General features: G+C 39.2%; 1 protein-coding gene across 1 annotated transcript in view; it reads left to right on the top strand.

Moving 5' to 3' along the window:
* The first annotated feature begins 391 nt into the window (after positions 1–391).
* LOC134675144 (uncharacterized) overlaps positions 392–22,129 on the top strand; it is a 36,710-nt gene continuing 14,972 nt past the window's right edge. The window contains exons 1-18 of the mRNA XM_063533306.1: positions 392–835; positions 1,071–1,221; positions 3,019–3,178; positions 3,999–4,259; positions 6,595–6,805; positions 8,002–8,155; positions 9,194–9,359; positions 9,639–9,806; positions 10,929–11,072; positions 12,734–12,833; positions 14,704–14,808; positions 15,213–15,335; positions 15,765–15,840; positions 16,384–18,015; positions 18,222–18,345; positions 18,932–19,439; positions 20,225–20,322; positions 20,582–20,692. Of these exons, the coding sequence (XP_063389376.1) occupies positions 450–835; positions 1,071–1,221; positions 3,019–3,178; positions 3,999–4,259; positions 6,595–6,805; positions 8,002–8,155; positions 9,194–9,359; positions 9,639–9,806; positions 10,929–11,072; positions 12,734–12,833; positions 14,704–14,808; positions 15,213–15,335; positions 15,765–15,840; positions 16,384–18,015; positions 18,222–18,345; positions 18,932–19,439; positions 20,225–20,322; positions 20,582–20,692 (4,678 nt within the window). The 5' untranslated portion in view covers positions 392–449. The remainder of the gene's footprint in view (positions 836–1,070; positions 1,222–3,018; positions 3,179–3,998; positions 4,260–6,594; positions 6,806–8,001; positions 8,156–9,193; positions 9,360–9,638; positions 9,807–10,928; positions 11,073–12,733; positions 12,834–14,703; positions 14,809–15,212; positions 15,336–15,764; positions 15,841–16,383; positions 18,016–18,221; positions 18,346–18,931; positions 19,440–20,224; positions 20,323–20,581; positions 20,693–22,129) is intronic.

Raw genomic sequence — 22,129 nt, 5'->3', positions numbered from 1 at the left:
AGCGCCTACTCAAATTATAATAGCAACGTGTTTCGCTAGTGCAATAAAATGCAACATTGTAGGAGTTTGCTGACACATGGCTGACAGTGTGGTCCACAAGTAGTTGGATTTGGCACGGATACTAGTTTTTCGCTCTCGTTTTATTGCATTTCTTTAGATCAGCAAATAAGGTTTAGGAAACTTTTTTTGATGTCCGTACTTCATTATTTTCATTTTGATAACAATTGCACAATTGCACATATAAAAACTTTTTATTGGGTAACAAGAAGGAAAATTTACAAAATCCTTCTTGGTACCACCTATGCATGCGAAAACTCACAAAAAGAAAAATAAAATATTCTGTCATTCACGAAGCGAAATTATTAAATTTTAGAATAATGAAGTCCCGAAACAAATATAATGAAATAAACAAACATAAGCAAATCTAATGAACACAAAAATCCGCCAAAATGGCGTACCTCGCTCTCCTTTGGAAAGCGCGAACTATAGAAAAATACAGACTGAAATATGAAAAGGAGAAAATGAATTCGATAAATTCCAAGGCAGAATTATCGAGCAGTTTATATCAAAAATGGACCGTGTACCGTAATGATTCGCAGAAGAAATTCGAGCAAATTTACAGAAGCTTATGCCCTGAGGGTTCGAGACTTGCGAATTCGTGCATTTCTCTGAGGGAAAATTCAAGTTTTGTTTTAAAAGTTGTGATTGGTATTGTCGGGGGAATTTCGACATATTTTCTTTACACTGTCTTCGTTTGTCAGAGTGTTTGGACAGTTTTGGGTTGGGCTATTGGTTTGGCAATAACTTTGGGCGTCGTTTTTAGTTCCACAGTCAGGTTAGTTCTTTATCAAAAATTTTAAGGCCCCAGTACACAAGGGGCCATCGCCGGCCACTCCAAGGGACGCAGCCATGCGATAGAATGAGATAGCAATATCACTTGCTCCCTCTAACGCATAAATGCGTCCCTTGGAGTGGCCGGCGTTGGCCCATCGTGTAGAGGAGCCATGATATTGGGCTATTTCGGGTTTCACAAAAAAACCGGTTCCGAGCCCTGGTTGTTACACTTCCAGGTCCTTGTTTCTCCTGCTAATACCTGGACTGTTCTCACGCGTCGGCCGGTACACCCTGGCCTGTTACGCCTTGATCCTCATCCTCACTGGACCGGCTGCCAACACTTTGAAGAACCTGGACACCCTGTCTGCTTCTTTGGCTTGTGGGCAGGTATGGCTTTATTTATTTATTATAAGCCTAAACGGTGTCCCACTGTTGGGCAATAGCCTCCCCCCTCGATTTCTTAGTACTTATGTCTTAAGTACTAGAATTTTTTTTATTACTTACCTATGGTTCGTTTTTTAGCATTAGTAAAAGACTACGGGATCTTGACGTATCTTTTAATAGAAAGACGATTTTTAGGGTTCCGTACCCAAAGGGTAAAACGGGACCCTATTACTCAGACTTCGCTGTCCGTCCGTCCGTCCGTCCGTCTGTCCGTCTGTCTGTCACCAGGCTGTATCTCACGAACCGTGATAGCTAGACGGTTGAAATTTTCACAGATGATGTATTTCTGTTGCCGCTATAACAACAAATACTAAAAACAGAATAAAATAAAGATTTAAGTGGGGCTCTCATACAGCAAACGTGATTTTTGACCAAACTTAAGCAACGTCGGGCGTGGTCAGTACTTGGATGGGTGACCGTTTTCTTTTTGCATTTTTTTCCGTTTTTTTTTTTGCTTTATGGTACGGAACCCTTCGTGCGCGAGTCCGACTCGCACTTGCCCGGTTTTTTAGCATTAGTAAAAGACTACGGGATCTTGACGTATCTTTTAATAGAAAGACGCTTTTTAGGGTTCCGTACCCAAAGGGTAAAACGGGACCCTATTACTCAGACTTCGCTGTCCGTCCGTCCGTCCGTCCGTCTGTCCGTCTGTCGGTCACCAGGCTGTATCTCACGAACCGTGATAGCTAGACGGTTGAAATTTTCACAGATGATGTATTTCTGTTGCCGCTATAACAACAAATACTAAAAACAGAATAAAATAAAGATTTAAGTGGGGTTCCCATACAGCAAACGTGATTTTTGACCAAAGTTAAGCAACGTCGGGCGTGGTCAGTACTTGGATGGGTGACCGTTTTCTTTTTGCATTTTTTTCCGTTTTTTTTTTGCTTTATGGTACGGAACCCTTCGTGCGCGAGTCCGACTCGCACTTGCCCGGTTTTTAAAAATCAGTAACTCTTACTTGTAAGTAAGCAACAGAATGTTTTTTTTTTAATTTAAATTTTTTTTTTTGATTAGATAGGTAATTATAAATTTTTCCAAAAACAATGCCTCTCTTGCAAACGCAAGAATATTATCTTTTTCCCTTTATAATAACAGACGTACATACTCAAAGTAGACTCGTAAATATCAACACCAATTAAAAGGTTCATGAACTTAGGTCATTGTACAATCTGTATCATAATAATGTATACAAATTTCCACCTTACTCCAAGTAGATAAGGTAAAGAGGTGTTTACATGTTTGTGACAACTCAATAATATTTTGCTAAATGCTATAGATATTTTAGATTTTATTCAGGGCGCGTAGAAATTAAGTGGTGGGCTGGTGGGTGGGGTCATGGGGTGGTTGACCTCGGTTTGTCATGTTTTAAAGCATTCATTAACCTGTGGCTAGGAATAGCACATGCCTTGGTTTTTTTTAAACAGCGGACGCAATTTTTTTGTCTTTGGATTGCTGATCGCACGTTCATTCATAATTCAGCTGTGGTGATGTGACGTTTCTCCTGAGAATAGGTACACATGTTCCTCGCTTATATATATATAGGTATATATATATATACTGAGGGCCTACCGCAAACCTCGTTCGACGTTTTGTGTCGAACTTAAAAATCGAAGAATCGAAATAATCGAGAGCCATGAATGTACTAAAATTTCGTGAGATTTGACTGAAATCACTTTTTCCCTGTGCTTGCTACGGGGTTCTTTCGGTTTAATACTTCTTCGTTTACCAACGTTCTAGGAACATATAAAAACCAGTGTCAAAGAGATCAAGGAATCCAAACAGAGCCCTCTGAATCTGATCCAAGAAACGATGAGCGATACCATAGAGAAGATCGAATATTTGGCTGTAAACATGAAGAGCTTGGTTGTGCGGATACGTCGCCTGGTCATGAGTATGGGTGAGTATTATTTTTTATAGAGTTAGACCAAAGAAAAGCCTGCAGCGATTTTGATAGCCCACGCAGTGCAAGTGTCATTATAAACGTTATACTTCTATGAAATTACGACGTATAAATAACACTTGCCCTGCGTAGCCCACGCGAAATCGCTGCAGGCTTTTCTTGGTTTAACTCTAATCGGCTGCGATTCCACCAGAGATGTGCGAGGAGGCGTTGCGAGGGATGTGTTTGTTAAGAACCAATAGATACATAGACAATAGATAGAATCACTTCATTTGTTTTTCTCGCTCAGCCAAGCGTGGCTAGGGTTACCAGATGACAGGAATTTTCCTGACATGTCAGGAATTTTGGCCTTTTGTCAGGAATGGGGACGGAACACGAAAATGTCAGGAATTTTTTGAATTGGTATAGACTTTTTTATAAAGTACCATTTTATTTACTTAAATTAATCCAAAAACATTGTAAAAAAATTATAAATGAGATCCACTCAACTTATCAATAACTTCGTAATTATTAATTAACAAATCATTACTCAAGCATACATACATAGATGCATATTTCGAAATTATTTTAAATTTTAACGCATTCACTGGCAGGGGGCGTGGCCTAGGAACAAACTTGTATTGGCTCATCTACACAAGCCAGCGCCGGTCTCTCCAAGGGACGCAGCCATGCGGTAGAATTAAATAGCAATATCACTTGCTCCAACGCATAAATGCGTCTCTTGGAGTGGCCGGCGCTGGCTCGTGTAGAGGAGCCATATGACTGTGAACGCACATATGCGTTGGTGGCATGTTAATTCAATTTGTATGTTCCACAGCTCACGTCCTTCAATCGTCTCTGTCCTGGCTAAATGCCATCGAACTGATCTGCAACGAAAAACTAGGAACACCATACGAGCACTGCACCAAAATCCTTACCCAAGGAACGGAAGATTGTGATAAAAAAAATCTGAAACTGTCAAACCAATGGGATTGGAACCTGATAGTGAAATCTGTGTGTTTTAATCGGAGTCTAGAAGAGCCGATTTGCGTGGTTGGGGATTTTACGAAGGCGAGCATTGTGGCTACTGTTAAAAAAAGTAAGTCCCTGGTGTTATTGTGGCCTTAAGTTGTATCCAGACGAGACAATTTTTCGCCAATCTGATGAAATTCTCCGATCAAACAGGGCCGTGCGGACGCAAATATCAATTTGATTCACCGATCACATCAGCAGGTGCGGACACAAAAATGCCAATTTTCGTAGTAGAATGCAAATTGGTGATTTAATTTGTGTACTTGTGGACGCTAGCTGAGATTGACCAATTATTTTCCTGAACAAATCGACTGATTTCGTCAGTCCCGTCTGGATACCCCTTTAAGTTATACTTGCAGCAGTTTGCAGCTAGTGTTGGTTAATCCTTTTCCAGGCCGCACCAATCTACAAAGTTTTCCCAAAAAATCCACATATATCCAGCTTTGATGATTTGAAGACAAGTCATATTTAATTTGAACCTTAAGTTGTATTTCTAAGCTTGAAATTCTATTGGCACGTATGTGGTCGACAAGTCATACTGAGCCATATGCCTGGAAAGGGGAGTTAAGACACTAGTTCTTTGAGTCCTCTGCTTTAAAGCTCTACTGTTTTTATTACAAGCTTTTAGTTAGTTTCACCTGACCGTTGTCTGTCTGTCTGTCTGTCTGTCTGTCTGTCTGTCTGTCTGTCTGTCTGTCTGTCTGTCTGTCTGTCTGTCTGTGTGTAATCAAATCTTGCAAGTTAAATTTGATGCACTTCCCGGTTTCCGATTGCGCTGAAATTTTGCATGCATGTATAAATCGGATGACAATGCAATATTATGGTACCATCGAACTGATGTGATGATGGAGACATAGTGTAGTAAATAAAGGTAGTGGACCCCGCAGTAATTCCTCAGCCAGAAAAAGCTTTACAGTATGATAAAGTATCAATAAATAAAAAGTATTGTATAAATTTCCAAAGAATAATAATAATAGTATTTAAGTAAATACCTAAAGTCTTAAATCGTTAATATCTTTTTACGGAAAATTGCTCCGTTTAAACTTTCTTCTCCGGACATGTTCATGTAACGTAATATTGCAACAATATATGAAATATCAAAAAAAAAATCCCCGCAGAAATACCAATATTAACAAAATATAATTTTTTGGCGTGGCTTGGACCGGAAAATTGCTTAGTCTAATTTTTTCACTGGAATGCCATTTTATTGCCGATTTATACATACAAATTGAAAATCTAAAAAAATTACCATGTAACTATACTTTTTTTCAGAAATTGCCTTTTTACTCGCTGTGGAAAATTTCTCTATCCATTTTATTTATTGAATTAAGTTCACAGTTTTCTTTCCATTCAACTATAAAAACATCCAAAAAAATAACGAGCGTATTCAAAACTAAACATATCGGGAGCAGTGTATAGCGAGCGGGGTGTACAAGGGATGACAGTTCTTTTGGATATTTTGGATTTAAGTATATACGTGACTACTTAGTATATATTTAAAAATAAATCAGGCTGAGAAATTTTCCACTCTCAGTTTTTTATAGTTCTAAAATACATAAACTTGGGTATGCATTTTTTTTTGGATTTTCTTACCCACTACGCCAAATTATATTCTAAGATCATATAAGAAGGAAAAATGGCAGAGCAATTTTCCGATGAAAATGAGCGCCAAAAAAGGAATTATCGTAAAAAAAAATATTCTCATGTTTGACAAAAGTTTTAGATTTTTTTCTAGTATCACATACTGATACAAATAACTTATTTGGTAAAATAATTTTGGACGGAGGAATTACTCGGTTCAATATATAAACAGATTTGTACTTTTACGTATAAATACCTAACTTAGGAGTGGTTTTTTTTTTGGATATTTATATGTTAGTTTCGGCTCATACTATACAATAACCAAGCAAAATTTCATCGACTGAGAAATTAATGCATGGGTCTCCATACAACAAGTTGCTTCGTTTACTACACTAACAGGAGGTGGCCATAGGAACTCTGTGGTAAAACAACGAAACCTAATTGTGTTTGGGGTTTTTAGGATTGTCTCGATGAGTATTAGTTGCCTGTGGAAAGAAAAGTACAGTCAGCGATAAAAGCTTGTACCAAAAATTAAATTTTTGCAAAAACTTATTCATACTCATATATATCTCAGAGAGAGATAAACCCTGCAAAATTGTTGACAGTCTTTATGCCGTCCCTTTAAGTATAATATAGTCCCGCCCGTGATACCAGCGGTCAATGCCACTGTGCGAGCGGACACGCAATATAATTACGCGAGTGCGATAGAGATAGGAATAGACGGGTGCATGAAATTCTTCGTGCTTGACGTTATTTTATGTTTATAAGACTTCACTTGACTTAAGAATTTTTTAAGTTCTACCTGTTACGTATTGTTTCAGAATTAAACACATACTCAACCCGCCTGCAATCCCTGCTATCCGTCGACATTCATATCCGCCGCTCCCATTCTTGCTGGAACGGCAGCCAGCCCGTCAGCCAAGCGACCACCGGCGTCATTACAGACCTGCGCAACCGAGCTGACACGCTGCTGGCCTGGCTGTCTTGGACCTACGCGCTTACTGGCTTGTTCCTGATGCTCCTTTTACTTAGGTGAGTCTAGTAATACGTGCAGCGAGTGTGACAGCGATGGCACAGTGTGTGTATGTGTGCTGTAACGGAACCCAGCCGGTCAGCAAAGCGACCACCGGCGTCATCACCGATCTGCGCAACCGCGCTGACACGCCGCTGGCCTGGCTGTCTTGGACCTGCGCGCTTACTGGATTGTTCCTGATGCTCCTTTTATTTAGGTGAGCCTTAGTAATACGTGCAGCGAGTCTGACAGCGATGGCACATTAACAAATGACACGCGATGTTCGAACAGTTGAAACGTAGTGTTGCTAACCCGCGATTTTTTAAATTTGCCGCCTTTTTTAACTGACAAGATTTGCTCGACCACGGATATTGCGTTCAATTCTCTTCAATAGTTTATTTTTAGCGCTCAAAGGACTCGGCTGTTCACTTGGCAGTCTTAAATTGGTCTTTTATTAGAACGTTAACGTCATTAGAGTGCATTGCTGCTTCGTAAATTGACATCATGTGATACACCGTGTCATTACAGCTGCCAGAGTGAAAGAACTGCAGACAGTAACCTATTCAGGGGTGCACACTTCTTACTCAAAAATATGTCCCATAGCCCCCATAGGTCTTATCTCAGCGAATTAAGAACTATGGGATATATTTTTGAGTAAGTTATGGGTCTCTATTGTTTCCCAAATAGTTTTAAGTCATAATGTATCGTTGGTCTGAATATTCGTTACTCATAAATGGTTTTTGTCAGAAACGCGTAACTTTTCAGGATTGCCATAAAACAAACCTAACCTAACTTATCTATAGAATAACCTTACAAAAATCCTGAAAAGTTAACGGTTTCAGTTTTATGACTAACGATAATATGACAAAAAACGCATTATGATTTAAAACTTTATGGGAAACAAAGGGACCCCGTAAGGTATATTATAATATAACCACGCGCGTGCGATAGAGAATAGAAACAGGCTGGTCAATGTACGAAATTCTTCCTGCTTATCGCCCTTACTTTAGTCCAGCGGTCGGCAACCTTTTAGCAGCCAAGCCGCACTTTGGTAATATTTGTGACTTTAGCAGACATTGTCGTTCTTCAGTACTACATACAAAATAGCCAGGGAGGCTCGCGGGCCGCAAGCGAGAGGTTGGCGTGCCGCATGCGGCCCGCGGGCCGCTGGTTTAGTCAATAGAGTTCAACACGTAACATTTTACGTTTCTTTCAGAGCAAAGTACTACCTACTCATGTTCAGGACTCGATCCCGATTTGACAACCGCTACGTGACAAAGGAGCTTCGTGAGCTGGACCTGAAGAGACAGAGGCAAGGCAGGGTGACAGTCCTGCCTCTGAATACTAGGGAGAGGGCTAAATACGTTGCGGTAATAAAATTATGATTATTACGTCTGCCGTATGCACCCGGATCGGTGGGCCAAAGTGGCTACTGAATGGACACCGCAGATTAGCCGGGGCAGAGGTAGACCAAAAAAGAGATGGCGGGATGACCTTGACGCTTTTTGCAGCGACTGGCGCTTAACAATTGAAGGCCTCGCCCGTTTAGCAACTTTTGCTGCTGTCTGGACAGCGGCAAATACCTATGGTAATGCCGCGCAATCAAAACTTTTATTGAGCAATCGTAACTTTTAAGTGGACGGAAATTATGTATAAAAAGAAAGATAGAAAAAAAAAATCGACAGCAGAATAAGAATTATTGGTCCTTTAGGAAACCATATTGGAACTAAGAGCATAGTATCATAGAGATGTAGTGCATAATTATTTCCCATGCTAGTTCAGTCGATGTCAGTACATTTTGTACCGAGACTGAAATAGCAAGACACGTTCTTAAGTAACCGTGAAGATACGATGAAAAATAATTATGGACTACATCCGTATGTACAGTCGCCATCAAATATATCGGAGCGGCCAAGGTGTTCACAATATCTGAACACGCACTCTAACGCCCCGACAATAGAGACGTGTTCAGATATTTGTGAGCACCTTGGCCGCTCCGATATATCTGATGGCGACTGTACGTGTAGTATATTCGGTCGCTGGTCCATACTCGGAAATTCCGTAGTCTCTGGTAAAATCCTAGAGGAGTTGAAAATCACCACCCGGCTCTCTACAATGTGTCAACGAGCACTCAACTTCTTTGGTCATATCATGCACGAGCAACAAAGGTAGATTATCTCGGGCCAAATAGAGAAGTAAGCGAGCGCGAGGAAAAGCACCCACGAGATGGTCTGATGTTGTGAAGAAGGTGGTTGGCGGCAACATGCAGTGCGTGACCCATATGGCCTATGATTGCTGATTGACTGTGGTGCTGATGAATGTGGAGACGGAGCATACATGTGCATGGTCGCGATCCTCAGCAATGAGGGACCGAGGAAGAAGAATGTTAAATCCTATTCGTTTTTCAGACCTCGTCTATCCGCCTGCTTCCTTCAGAGAGGATGTACCTGACCAGATCCATCGTGTTCATGGTGATAACGACCCTCAAGCTGATGATACACATGGTAGCCGACTACAGCCTTTATTGGGTGCTGATGAACGTACGGTACCATGGCGGAGAGCAGACCTTCCAACGTAAGACACTTACATTTTCTTATTATAAATGGGCTTAGTCATGGCCAAAGACTAGCCGAGGCGTAGACGTGGCCTACGATGGAGCGAGCTCGCCCAGAAGGTGCTTGTTCAGTCTTGATTTGAAGGTTGCCGGGTTATTTGAGCACGGAAATATAGATGCCGGCAAGGAATTCCATTTCTTATCCAATTTCCTTGGGTTCTTTTTCTTCCATTCTCCTCTGTCGCCTCCGTCATTTCATCATTTACTAGTGTTCGATTCATTCTTTTAAATTCTTTCAGCTACCAACCGCACAGAGAGAACCCTAGTGTCAGGCTCGGGTCCTCTGGCAGCGACGGTCCGCGTGGTGCTCGAAGCGATAAGTGTGCCTCTTAAACTCCCCCCGACATCCACGGCGGGCTGCCTGCCCGACCCCAACCCGCCGGATTTGCAGCGATACGCGCAGATTGGTATGTTGTTGTAGTATAAGATGGTCTCTAGTATCCTAGTGTCAGGATCGGGTCCTCTGGCGACGGTCCGCGTGATGCTGGACGCGCCAAGTGAGCCCCTTAAACTCCCCCCGACATCCACGGCGGGCTGCCTGCCAGACCCGAACCCACCGGATTTGCAGCGATACGCGCAGATTGGTATATTGTTTTAGTATAAGATGGTCTCTCTAGTATCCTAGTGTCAGGATCGGGTCTCTGGCGGCGACGGTCCGCGTGGTGCTGGAAGCGCTAAGTGAGCCCCTTAAACTCCCCCCGGCATCCACAGCGCGCTGCCTGCCCGACCCGAACCCACCGGATTTGCAGCGATACGCGCAGATTGGTATATTGTTTTAGTATAAGATGGTCTCTCTAGTATCCTAGTGTCAGGATCGGGTCTCTGGCGGCGACGGTCCGCGTGGTGCTGTAAGCGCTAAGTGTGCCCCTTAAACTCCCCCCGGCATCCACAGCGCGCTGCCTGCCCGACCCGAACCCGCCAGACTTGCAGCGATACGCGCAGATTGGTCGGCGTTGGCCCATCATGTAGAGGAGCCATGATATTTTAGGAAGAAAGGGACGAAGGCCATCAGACGTGCAAGTTGCGGTTACCGAGTATCCAAAAAATTGGCAAAGTTTTAATTATTTTAGACAATTTCACTGGCGACAAGTGGAAATTTTTATTTTGGAAATTATACCTACCCATACACAAATTTACCTACTTAGATACCCTTACATAATACAAAAGTGGTAATTTCGCAATCTCGGGAACTTAGCTATGACACATCAGAAAGGAGCCTTGAAAATAAGTCTTCTCTGCCTACAGGGACGCTCATTCGGTTGCTGAGGCTAGTATAACTAGCGGTTCGGGTAATACGGCTCGACACTGCGACATGTGATCTCAGGGCTATAACCGCGAAAATCGAAGTTCGCAAATTGCGGGGATTTTTCTCTGTCACTCTAATTACGCCTTCATTGGAGTAAAAAAGAAAGATCCCCGCAATTTGCGAATTTCGGTTTTCGCGGTAGCCGCTCAGGCCACTACGAGCTAAGACTCGACCGGCCTGGCTTTACTATCAAATCATCAAAATAAGTCTTCTATGTCTACAGGAACCCTCATTCTGCTGCTGTGGCTACTAGCGCTGTTCGAGCCATATGGCCTGAGACTGCGACACGTGATCTCAGGCCACTACGAGCCAGAACGAGCTAAGGCTCGAGCAGTCTGGCTTTACTATCACATTATTAGGACGAGAAGTGAGTCGTTTTTAAGGTTCCGTACCCAAAGGGTAAAACGGGACCCTATTACTAAGACTTCGCTGTCCGTCCGTCCGTCCGTCTGTCCGTCTGTCTGTCACCAGGCTGTATCTCACGATCCGTGATAGCTAGACAGTTGAAATTCACAGATGATGTATTTCTGTTGCCGCTATAACAACAAATACTAAAAACAGAATAAAATAAAGATTTAAATGGGGCTCCCATACAACAAACGTGATGTTTGACCAAAGTTAAGCAACGTCGGGAGTGGTCAGTACTTGGATGGGTGACCGTTTTCTTTTTGCATTTTTTTTCCGTTTTTTTTTGCTTTATGGTACGGAACCCTTCGTGCGCGAGACCGACTCGCACTTGCCCGGTTTTTTTAATATTAGTAGATTGTTATTGTTAACCAAGGCATAAAAGGAGCATTCCACGGGCTGTCCCGTACAAACGCTTTTTATTTCCTGTGTTGCGACTTTTTTTTCGGCGTTTTAGGCAGGCGATTGTTTTTCTGTGCATGTTTTTGACCATTTGTCATAGAAAAGGAAACTCTTATACCTGCTAATCTTCAGAAAATTCGCGTTTATAGGTACGGGAGAAACGGTAGACAATTACATGGAATGCCCCAGAAGGACCCATTCCTGGACGAGATTCTTACGGCTCGGCCACGACATCGAGCGACTTGCGACGGCGGGAGCGATAACCCTAGGTTGGAGCGTGACACAGCGATCGGACCTTTCGCTCCAACCTAAGGTTGTCGCTCCCGCCGTCGCAAGTCGTTCGATGTCGTGGCCGAGCCGTTTTAGTTCGTCAATAGTTCCGAGTCAGAATTCATTCAGTCATTTCAGTAAGTCAGAAGGCATTTCATTTGTTGCGCAATATTCAATCAATTTTGATGATGATAAAAACTGCATGCAACAATATCTTTCATGAAGACGGGAAAATAATTATTAATAGTTTAAAATAACCTACGAAAATCAGTCTTTAATGAACTTTGCCCACCCCAAACCCTAATACGGGATAAAGGCTAAGATGATAATGATAAATGAACTTAGAAGAAAAGTCATACATTTTAATGACAAATTATTGTAGGTTCCTCGTCCTTCCTTCCATCCGTTTTGCTAAATTACGTCCAAATTATGATCAAAATCTACGATTGTATATAATTGTCTGAAAATAAATACTTTTTTTTTATTAAATACACTAATACAAAAACCGGTCAAGTGCGTGTCGGACTCGCGTTCCAAGGGTTCCGTACATAAGTCCGACTCACGATTGCACATTTCTAATAGGTTTTCCTGTCATCTATAGGTAAAGTACTATTTTGTGTATTTTTTTTAATTTTTGACCCAGTAGTTTCGGAGAGAAAAGGGGGAATGGTAATTTTTTGGCTATTTTCTTAAATAACTTCGAACATATATATTTTAAAATTATAAAAAAAAATGTCCATCTTTGGGTCACTAATTTACATATGTGTACTAAATTTCAACTTAATTGGTCCAGTAGTTTCCGAGAAAATAGGCTGTGACAGACGGACAGACAGACAGACGCACGAGTGATCCTATGGGGGTTCCGTTTTTTCCTTTTGAGGTACGGAACCCTAGAAAACGGTAAACATTATGGTTGATCAAGTTGTTTTAAGAAATATGTGATTTTTGCAGGTGGTTTCCTGAAATACGCTAGAAGGAAACTACACAGGCAATTCAAATACATGTCGGAGGAGAAATACACATTTCAAAATTTGCTAAATAATTGTATACCGTTAGTATTTCTAATTATTTACTAAAATTTGTATTGTACCCATTTAAACTAACACTCGATTCATTATCTTTAAGTGCATACTAGATGAGCGTTTTTTTTATATTTTGCCATTTTTATATATTGTGAACGTTTTTTGCCACTTTTGTATTATTTCTATTCTACTCAGAATCATGAGCTCTTTCGATCCTAATGGGATAAAAAATGTCTCAGAGTTTTTTCCTATTGTGTTACCTTTTCCCCATACACTTTGTATGGCGGTAACAAAAAGGAAAGTTTGAAAATTGCATGGAAATTTTAAGACTTTTTTTCTCTTATCTATAAGGATGAAAAGGGCTCGCGATCCTGAATTCCTGACTAGAAATATAACAAAAGTGGCAAAAAAAAGGTCACAATATATAAAATGCCAAAAAATAAAAGAAACGCTCAGATACGAAAGATCGGCATTGGCGTAGCATTTTTTGAGAGTATCGCATGCATTTCATGGTGGATATGTAGCATGAGCATCACTGCAGAGTACAATGTAGGTATCTCTATCTGCATACTAACTTCTATGTAGGGGATGCAGATGTAGTGACAAAAATTATTTTCCATCGTATTTATAAGATATGTATAAGACCTTTTGAGCTTAATAATAAACTTTTCTCAAACATGCAATGAAATATTGATGTTATGTTCCTTATAATAGGCTGCGAAGTATGACGTTTCAGGTGCGGCTAGGACAAAAGGTCGTTAATGGAATTTCATACACATCTTGCAGGCCTAGGCCGGCAAAGTCCTCTTTTTTAATTTTCATTTCACAGATATTTGTGACACAGCATCGTGGCATTCATCCATAAAAAAAAACTAGAGGCAGTATTGGCTTTATGGTTCGTAATGACACTGCCACTACGCCTATAAAAAAAAAACAAAAAACAATGTTTGCTATAATTTGCAGTTTTATTTGTATAAAATCAACATGAACTTAATAAATAATACATTATTAACCAAATTTTATAATTTTAAATTTAACTACACATTTAAAAACATTTAAAATATTTCATCTAAACGTTAGCGGTAAAAAGGTCTACTCAAACACGCGTAGTTATTTTTTTTTAAATTGTTATGGAGGTAAAGTTGAAAATTTTTCATTCTGTTTTATTGGATTTGGTGCGTTGTTGATTTTTTTACTTTAATATGAGTTCCGACGAAATAATGAAATTAATTGTAATCGTAGGTGTTGGAATTGGCAGCGTAAGCAGAATTGATTTTAAATAACTTGCTGCCTCTGCCGCCAAGTCAAAGACGAAGTATGTATATGGTTGCTTATGGCAATTTTATTATTTGATAAACTAAGAAAAATGGCTTACAGTTTATTAGAAACAGTTTTGTGGCATATTTTAAATGAATGTAACTACAAATTTGTCAACACTGTGGAAATTATACTTATTTACTCCATGCATAAAGCAACGATGTATGTGAAACATGATGTCAATATGAAAGACTATGTAAACTTATGTGACGAAAACGACAGTCGGACGGATACAAGTCGAAAAAATCAAAGATACATGAAAATATACGGGTAGTAAAAATACACGACTCGTGTAAAACATACGCGTGATAATGATATAGGTACGTGTTGGTTATATTTTGGGTGTAGTTTACTTTTAGTTTTTTCTATAAATAAAACTTGGGTTTCGTGGATTTTTTATTTTATTTATTTCATTGCATGTTTGAGAAAAGCACTATACATACCTCGGCGGGAAATGGGGTTGCCCGCGCTCAGACCTATCCGGCCTCGCTTCGCTCGGCCGTCTATATGTCTTCGGCCGGCAACCCCTTTTGTCCCGGCCTTTGTAGTAATGTACTATTATCTTATCTTATCTTATGCCAGATGCCAGTGGCTACGGACTTTGCTAGGAGTGGGACCAGCCGAGCCGCATTGCTTGCTATGCTGTACGAAACACCGTCAAGAAGATCTCGATCGACATCTGAAAAGGTACGATGACTTCGTATTTGTCATGCTACTTCAGTCAACCTCAGTACTTTTTGTACCGAGACTGACTGAAATAGCAAGACACGTTCGAACGTTTCCGTGAAAATACGATGGACAATAATTATGCACTATCTGTATAATCACTACTATCGTTTTAGCTTTTTATCCGATACTGTTACAGTCACCGGCAATAATATGTTACACAACGAAGGCCGCAAAAATATCTGACACGATCTTATTTTTAGAGCCATAAGAGCGTGTCACATAATTTTGCGGCCTTCGAAGAGTAACATATTATTGCAGGTGACTGTACCTATGCATCTCTGATACACCGTGCACTATTTGTCCTGATTCTGAGATTGTCTTATCCAGATAGCTTGCTAAGATTTAGTGAAGAGTTCTTTCAGATGTGAAACTCCCTCGTGCCCCGGAGTGTACTGCGCCCGGTGTTTCATAGACATCGGTCAGCTCTGCACGATCTGCTACTCGCCCGAAGACTACGGCGACCTTAGCGATGTCAGCCTGGAAAAGTAAGACTAGAAACCTACGCCAATAGAAACTAAATAAGGGGAAATCTAATTACCTACGTCACACGATTTTTTAGATGTTTGATCCCTCCCCCCCTATTGTCTCACTTAATGCACTTTAAATTATTCTAATAAATTTTACAAAACCTAAAAATATGAAAATAGCTTCTAAAAATGAGCTATATTACCTATGCTTGAATTGGGAATTCAGCGATTACTTTAACATTAAAATTCAAAAACATGATGCAGTCCCAAGCCATACACATCCATGTAATGTGACATTAATAACTCTGAAAAGATTATAGTAATAAGTACTATGTATATTGTGCGAGTTATTCTATCTAAGAATTTTCGCTAATGTATCACAAGATTCACAATTAATGAAAAAACGCCTCACTTTGATAACTAAATTGATTTATTGACTTCGTCTAGGTTTACATCTGATGACAACAGAAGTGACGGTTCTGATTATGACGGTGATGATAATATACCTCTCATGGGAACGCAAGTAAGTACCACCAAAGATCAATGGATAACTCTTAACCCTTCGTATGTCTAAGCACTGATCAGTGCGAACGAATTGAAACCTCTTGTATTAAACAAAGGATTTTTATTTGTGCGCACTGATCAGGTCTTAGACAGATGAAAGGTTAAGTACAGTCGCCATCGTAGGTATATATCGGAGCGGACATTGGACATGGTGCTAAATATTGTACTTTAACCGATTCGGTGCAGATGACACGCCTGCCGTGTCATCAATTTTTTTTACACATGGCTGATGACACGGCAGACGAGGCATCATATTCTATGGCGCATGGCATGGCTGCCGTGTCATGAAATGATTGTTCCGCGCCACAGCCAAAAGTTTTCGAAAATGGAACACGCAACGAATCGGTTAAATTCTTGATAATATAGCCTGTGTTCAGAAATTTGTGAACACCCTGGCCATTTTAGACATTTTAGTATATCTATCTGATGACGACTGGACTACAGTGCTACGTATTTTGCAATTCTAATTTTCCATCTAATCCATTATTATTCCATTGGCAAGGATTACGAAGTAAATGAAGATGAAAAAGGCACATGGATTAATGGTAATAAAAGAAACAATAGTAGCGTATTTTCGTATTCAAGCGGTGGTAATCAAGAATCAACACCGCTCTTAGATTGTGATTTTTTGAACAAAGATTACGCTCAACAAGGAATGATTAAATTGAAATTTAATAATACTTTTAGTCTACATAAAGTTGATGGAGATTTTTCAATCAAGAGCGAAGCCGTATTCAAGCCTAAGCAGATTGATATGACAGATGAAATAATGGCAGATAAAATGCTTGAAAGTAACGAGACAAACTTATCGCCTTTATACAAAAGTAGAAAAGCTCCAATAGTTATTGGAGATACAGATGTTACTGTAAACGGCATATCATTTCCCAAACGAAAATTAGGTGCTATTATGAAAATGATGATGCTCCTAACTGCAAAGGATGAGAACTGTAGTAAATACAAACGTAATGTTACTACCAAACACAAACCATTCGAATATTTAGTCATGGAAATGTTCCAGCCTTCTCAGCTATTTCACAGAATATCTGTAGCGAGACGTAATAAATGCAGTTGCGATCGGTTTCATGATAAAACTAAAGAAAGGAATGAAACCTCGGAAAAGGAAATTCAATTTTTGTTTGACCAACTAGGCTTTGCAAGGATCTTGAATAGTACGGAAGTCTTACGAAATACAGATTTACAGGCAGACTTCAACTTTGAAAAATCTGAACCTATTTTGAAATATATACAAAGTGCCCAAGAAAGAAAAGAACATACATTGACGAAGCTGACTAAAAATGTGTGGTCTGCAAGGCGTAATGTAAAACGTTTCTTGGACATCAAGAACACTATAACTAACAGCGTTATAGAAAGATCAAAGTATTTTAGAATTAATTATGATAAGAGGTTCATTTGCAAGAAACGAAAACGCAAAAATAAAAGTGGTATAGGTTTAGCGCTTATGTCAATAGTCAGAAAATTTTTCAGTAATAAATTGGTTGATGATGTCATGGGTGACATTGTAGAAGACACTTCCAGCGGGTTCGTGGAAGGAAATAACGCATCAGTCAACAATAAGACGTCGCTTAAAGAAAGGAAACAAGCATCGCACGATGCGATGGAATTTGAAAGTCGTCTAGAACCCCCACAACAAGTGAATGAATGTAAAAATTACTCGCACAATTTAAGCAATTCTAGAAAAGCGAAAGCTTTCGTTATACGGGCTGCAGCAGACACAAGCGACAATGAATGTCCTTCTAAAGAATCAAATGACGTCAATGATATAGAAATGAAAAAAAAATGTGACCTTAAAACTAGTACAGATCAAACAAGATGCCAAAATACCAAAAAACTTGGATTTTGGGAAAGTCTTCGTGTAAGAAGAAGAAGGACTCGTTCACCACATTTATTTTCTATCAATTTGAAAAACGAACCATCTCCTAATAACGTTTTTACGAATCATAAAAAGAGGAAAAAGCATGGAAAAGAAGAAGAGAACGCTATAAAAGGAAGCAATGTTAACGATAATACTAGGAGCTACAGAACATCTCGCAGTCCTGAAAAGGAAGAATCTAATAAAAGGATGGCCAAATATAATCGCGTTATGGATCCTGATCCCAAAACGTCTCCGAAAAAAGTGAGTATACTTACATATTTATGTATTAGACATGCTTTCCATCGGCATGTCTGTTATTAAAATATAGCTAAACTTAAGGGTTTGAAAAAAATAAATATTAAGTAGAGTTTTTATGTTGCACGTCCCGCTACTACAATCTATATATTATATACTAAACAAAAAAATCGATTTTGAAAAATGGTGTTTTACCATCTTAATTCATTTAGAAAGAACAAAAGGACAATGTACAGATTCAGAGGGCTGAACTAAAACCAACACCGGCGGAGGAAATACACCAAGTTAAAAGAAGACAGTATGATGTTCGATCAGCCAGAGAGGTTATCATTTTATGTAAGTGTTTGCTGAGTATTTATATTTTAATTAATAGAGTATATACGTTTAATAATTACAAAAAAATATATACTATACTTAAAGGAAGGAAAAAGTTTACATTCAATAGTTTTTGATAAACACTTCGTCGTCCTACAAATATCGTATACCGGGTCGTATATCGTATATCGTATATAGGTATACCGGGTGTGGCCTGTAATATGAGTAAAAAATTAAACTGTAGGCTGTACTCCTCATACTGACCAACATTTGTTCAGCGACTTTTAAAAATAACTTGTGGTTTAATTTTTAATACACTTTAAAGTTTATTCTAAGACGCAATGTATTGCGAATTCTGTTATGTCAAGCAACGTCAATCACAATGATATGGCGTGGCGATGGCGTCCATTGAAGATAATATTTATTTTGTATGAAAAATAGGGAGTCTAATTAAATACTGCATAATTTTTAAAAGTTGTTGAACAAAAGTGTCACCGTTTGAGGAGTACAATCTATGTTCTAATTATTTACTCATGTTACAAGCCACACCCGACTGCTATTTTAAAAGCTTTAATTTCGATACTTAATACATTCAAAATTATTTTAGTTACAGAAGACGATAAAAACATCTACAGTGACACCGAAGGTAAAATGTCCAGCTTTAAAAAACGCCGATCTGTTGCGTTTTCTGACGAAGGAGATTTGAAACTGACAGTCACAGATTGCGAAGATCTAAAACATTTAATACAAGTTGAATCAATCGATCAACTAGAAAATGAGCCACCATGTGAACACGAAGACGTTTTCCACTGTAGGTCAAACGAGGAGACAGATAGTGAAGAAGACGTACAAATCTTTCAAGGCGGAGCTATTGAAAATGTAGGAAATACACAATCTTTAGAAACAGGACACTGCATAAAATATAGCACAAAAATCGAACAACCTTGTTTCCATGAATGGATAGTAGAGCCAAAGAAACGAGAGGCATGTGAAACTTTTGGAAGTGATGACGAAGACGAACGTTTGGAAGACTCCTCCCATAGTATGGTAAATAGATGCTTCCAGGTCAAAATGAAACAAAGCAATGAAAAGAATGGTAGTAATTCGGAGCATTCGTGAGTATAGACTGTTTAATGGGAGTTTTCAGAAAATAGTGTATCCAAATAGCGTGAGTTGTTAAGAATAGTTTAAACACTGTCAGTTTTGTGACGATAATTTTTAAGCATTTTTCAAGGTGTTTATATCATGAACTATGAGCGTTATGACAACGCTAATTGGGTACACAATTTTCTGATACCTTCTTTTGTAATATGCTTTTCTTGCTGCTACACTGCTTGGCAAAGAACTTTCCCTTTGATCTCCACGATTCCCGATTTAATGCCTCGTCTGGCCAGTTATTGAGGAAGGTGTCTAGGTCGTCCCGCCATCTCCATCTGGGACTGCCTCGTCCGCACCCGTCTTCTGGCATTCACTTGGTAGCTTGCAAGGTTTCCTATACTCATTTAAAAAAAAATCTTTAGTAGGTAATTAATTAAAATATTATGACGATTCTTGCTACTGACTAAAATGTTTGGCCTAAGCTGTAAACATAAGAAATAAACGAATGGCAACTGTTCAATCACTTTTGTACCGGCACAACGGCATTTGTACCTATTTAAAGTTATTCTCTTTATTTATTTTTCTTCTTAAGTTAGGTTAATTATAATATGAATATAAAAGTAAAATATAAAAACACTTACAAAACAATAAAAAAAAGTTATAAACACATTATAAAAAACCTAACCTAGGGTGCCGCCGGCAGCGGGGCAGGGCCCAAGCTGCCGGTGGTCAGGGCCATGTCCATAGGCGCCATGTCCAAAATTACAGTTATTATTATTAATATGATTGTTCGTTATTGCAGTTTGTCGAACTCTAAAAGAACACAAATAAGAAACACCTGCCAATGTAATTATATATTAAAGCGTGCCATTGAAAATGAAGCTGTAACAACATTGCAAGGTATTTATATTACCAAACTGTATTTTAGATTTCGAGGCATGTAGAGTACATCATCTTTAGGTAATTAATTAAAAGTAAACAAGATTTACCCTCAAATGGCTCATTAAGCAGTTGAGGGTAGATGGAAACATTACACGATCAAATAATGTAGGTGAGTATCTGTTTAGCGTTCGCAAAGTTGGTTTTTGCAAACTAGTGCTTCGTTCTCGGGACTCGTAAATAATAAAACGCTTTCCACACTTGAAATGTGCTATTCCAGAACGTTGGTGTCGTTGCGAAATACCGTCGTGCGAAGTGTGCCAGACGGGTTGTGCGTGTACAGTTGTGAATCATGCCGAAACGGAAGCATCGCCAAGCATGCCGACGTATCGTAAGTTATTATTTGAGCGTTTCATTTATTTTTTGGCATTTTTATATATTGTGACTTTTTTGCCACTTTTGTGTTATTTCTAGTCAGTATCGCGAGCCCTTTTCATCCTTATAGGAGAAAAGTGTAAAAAAATTTCCTAAAATTTCCGTAGATTTTTCATACTTTCCTTTTTGTTACCGCCGTATAAAGGATATGGGGAAATGGTAACACAATAGGAAAAAACTCTGGGACATTTTTTTACCTCATTAGGAACAAAAGAGTTCGTGATTCTGAGTAGAAATAACACAAAATTGGCAAAAAAGGTCACAATATATAAAAGTGGCAAAAAATAAAAGAAACGCTCATTTGCGTGTCTTTCCATAGGGGTCCCTTTGTTTGTCAGATTATCATTCATTACCTAGTCATAAAACTGAAACCGTTAACTTTTCAGGATTTTCGTAAGGTTAGATAGGTTAGGTTTGTTTTATGGCAATCCTGAAAGTGACGCGTTTCTGGACCAAAATAAATTATGACTAACGAAAATGCGGGCAAAATAAAAAATTATTTATTTATTCAATATTTATAACCCCTGAGATCCCCAATTCGTCTCTTGGGGCACCCACTCCGTCTCTTGGGGCACCCACTCCGTACACTCCGTAGTTATCTTGGCCCACAAACTTGGAGGATATAACCAATGGAGACGCCATGTCTAAAATTTTCGGTACAAAATAGTCTGCCGTTTTTTGCGGGGAAGGGGCACATCAAATGTATAGGTACGTCATGTCAGATAAACGTCAGTCCATACATATGGTTGACATGTGGTTGACCATTGGCCGCCTATTTTCGACAGAGGGGAACGCCTGTTAATGGCGGCTCCATTGTTAATTACTCCGAGCCCACAAATGGTCAAATAGCAATCAGTTTAAATAATAAGTGTTCCGTGAACAAAGTTTTGTACGGAACACTAAAAATCATACAGTATAAAGTTCGTTTTTTTAGCATTAGAAAGAACTCCGCAGAAGCAAGCGTGCAGTTTCTATCAGGCTCGTTAATTGTTAATATACTGGGTCAAGCAAATCTTGTCAGTAGCAAACGGCGGCAAATTTGAAAAATCGCGGGTTAGCAACACTGTTCGAATAATTCGAAAATCGCGTGTCATCTGTGTTTTATCTGTGGAATGTGGATCGCGAATGACAGCCATCATCTTTGTTTACAATCTGAATCGATTCTATTTAAAGAGATATTTCTGCTGTATCACCATTAAATACCAATATGTTAAATAAGATTGTGCTTAATCAAAGCTAAGGTGCCTACAGTGCCAACTGAGAAATCTAATAAAATATTAAAATCCAGTAGGACATCTACCTGCTGAAGCAATGATTTTATTCATTACATTCTTGTTTAACGGCATAGTCCACTTCTTATTTTGATTTTGAGATTTTCAAATTAGTTAATAAT

This window comes from Cydia fagiglandana, chromosome 21 (assembly GCF_963556715.1).
Source record: "Cydia fagiglandana chromosome 21, ilCydFagi1.1, whole genome shotgun sequence".
Classification (NCBI taxonomy): Eukaryota; Metazoa; Arthropoda; class Insecta; order Lepidoptera; family Tortricidae; genus Cydia; species Cydia fagiglandana.
Note: the sequence above shows the minus strand (reverse complement) of the source record. Positions and strands in the feature narration are given on the sequence as shown.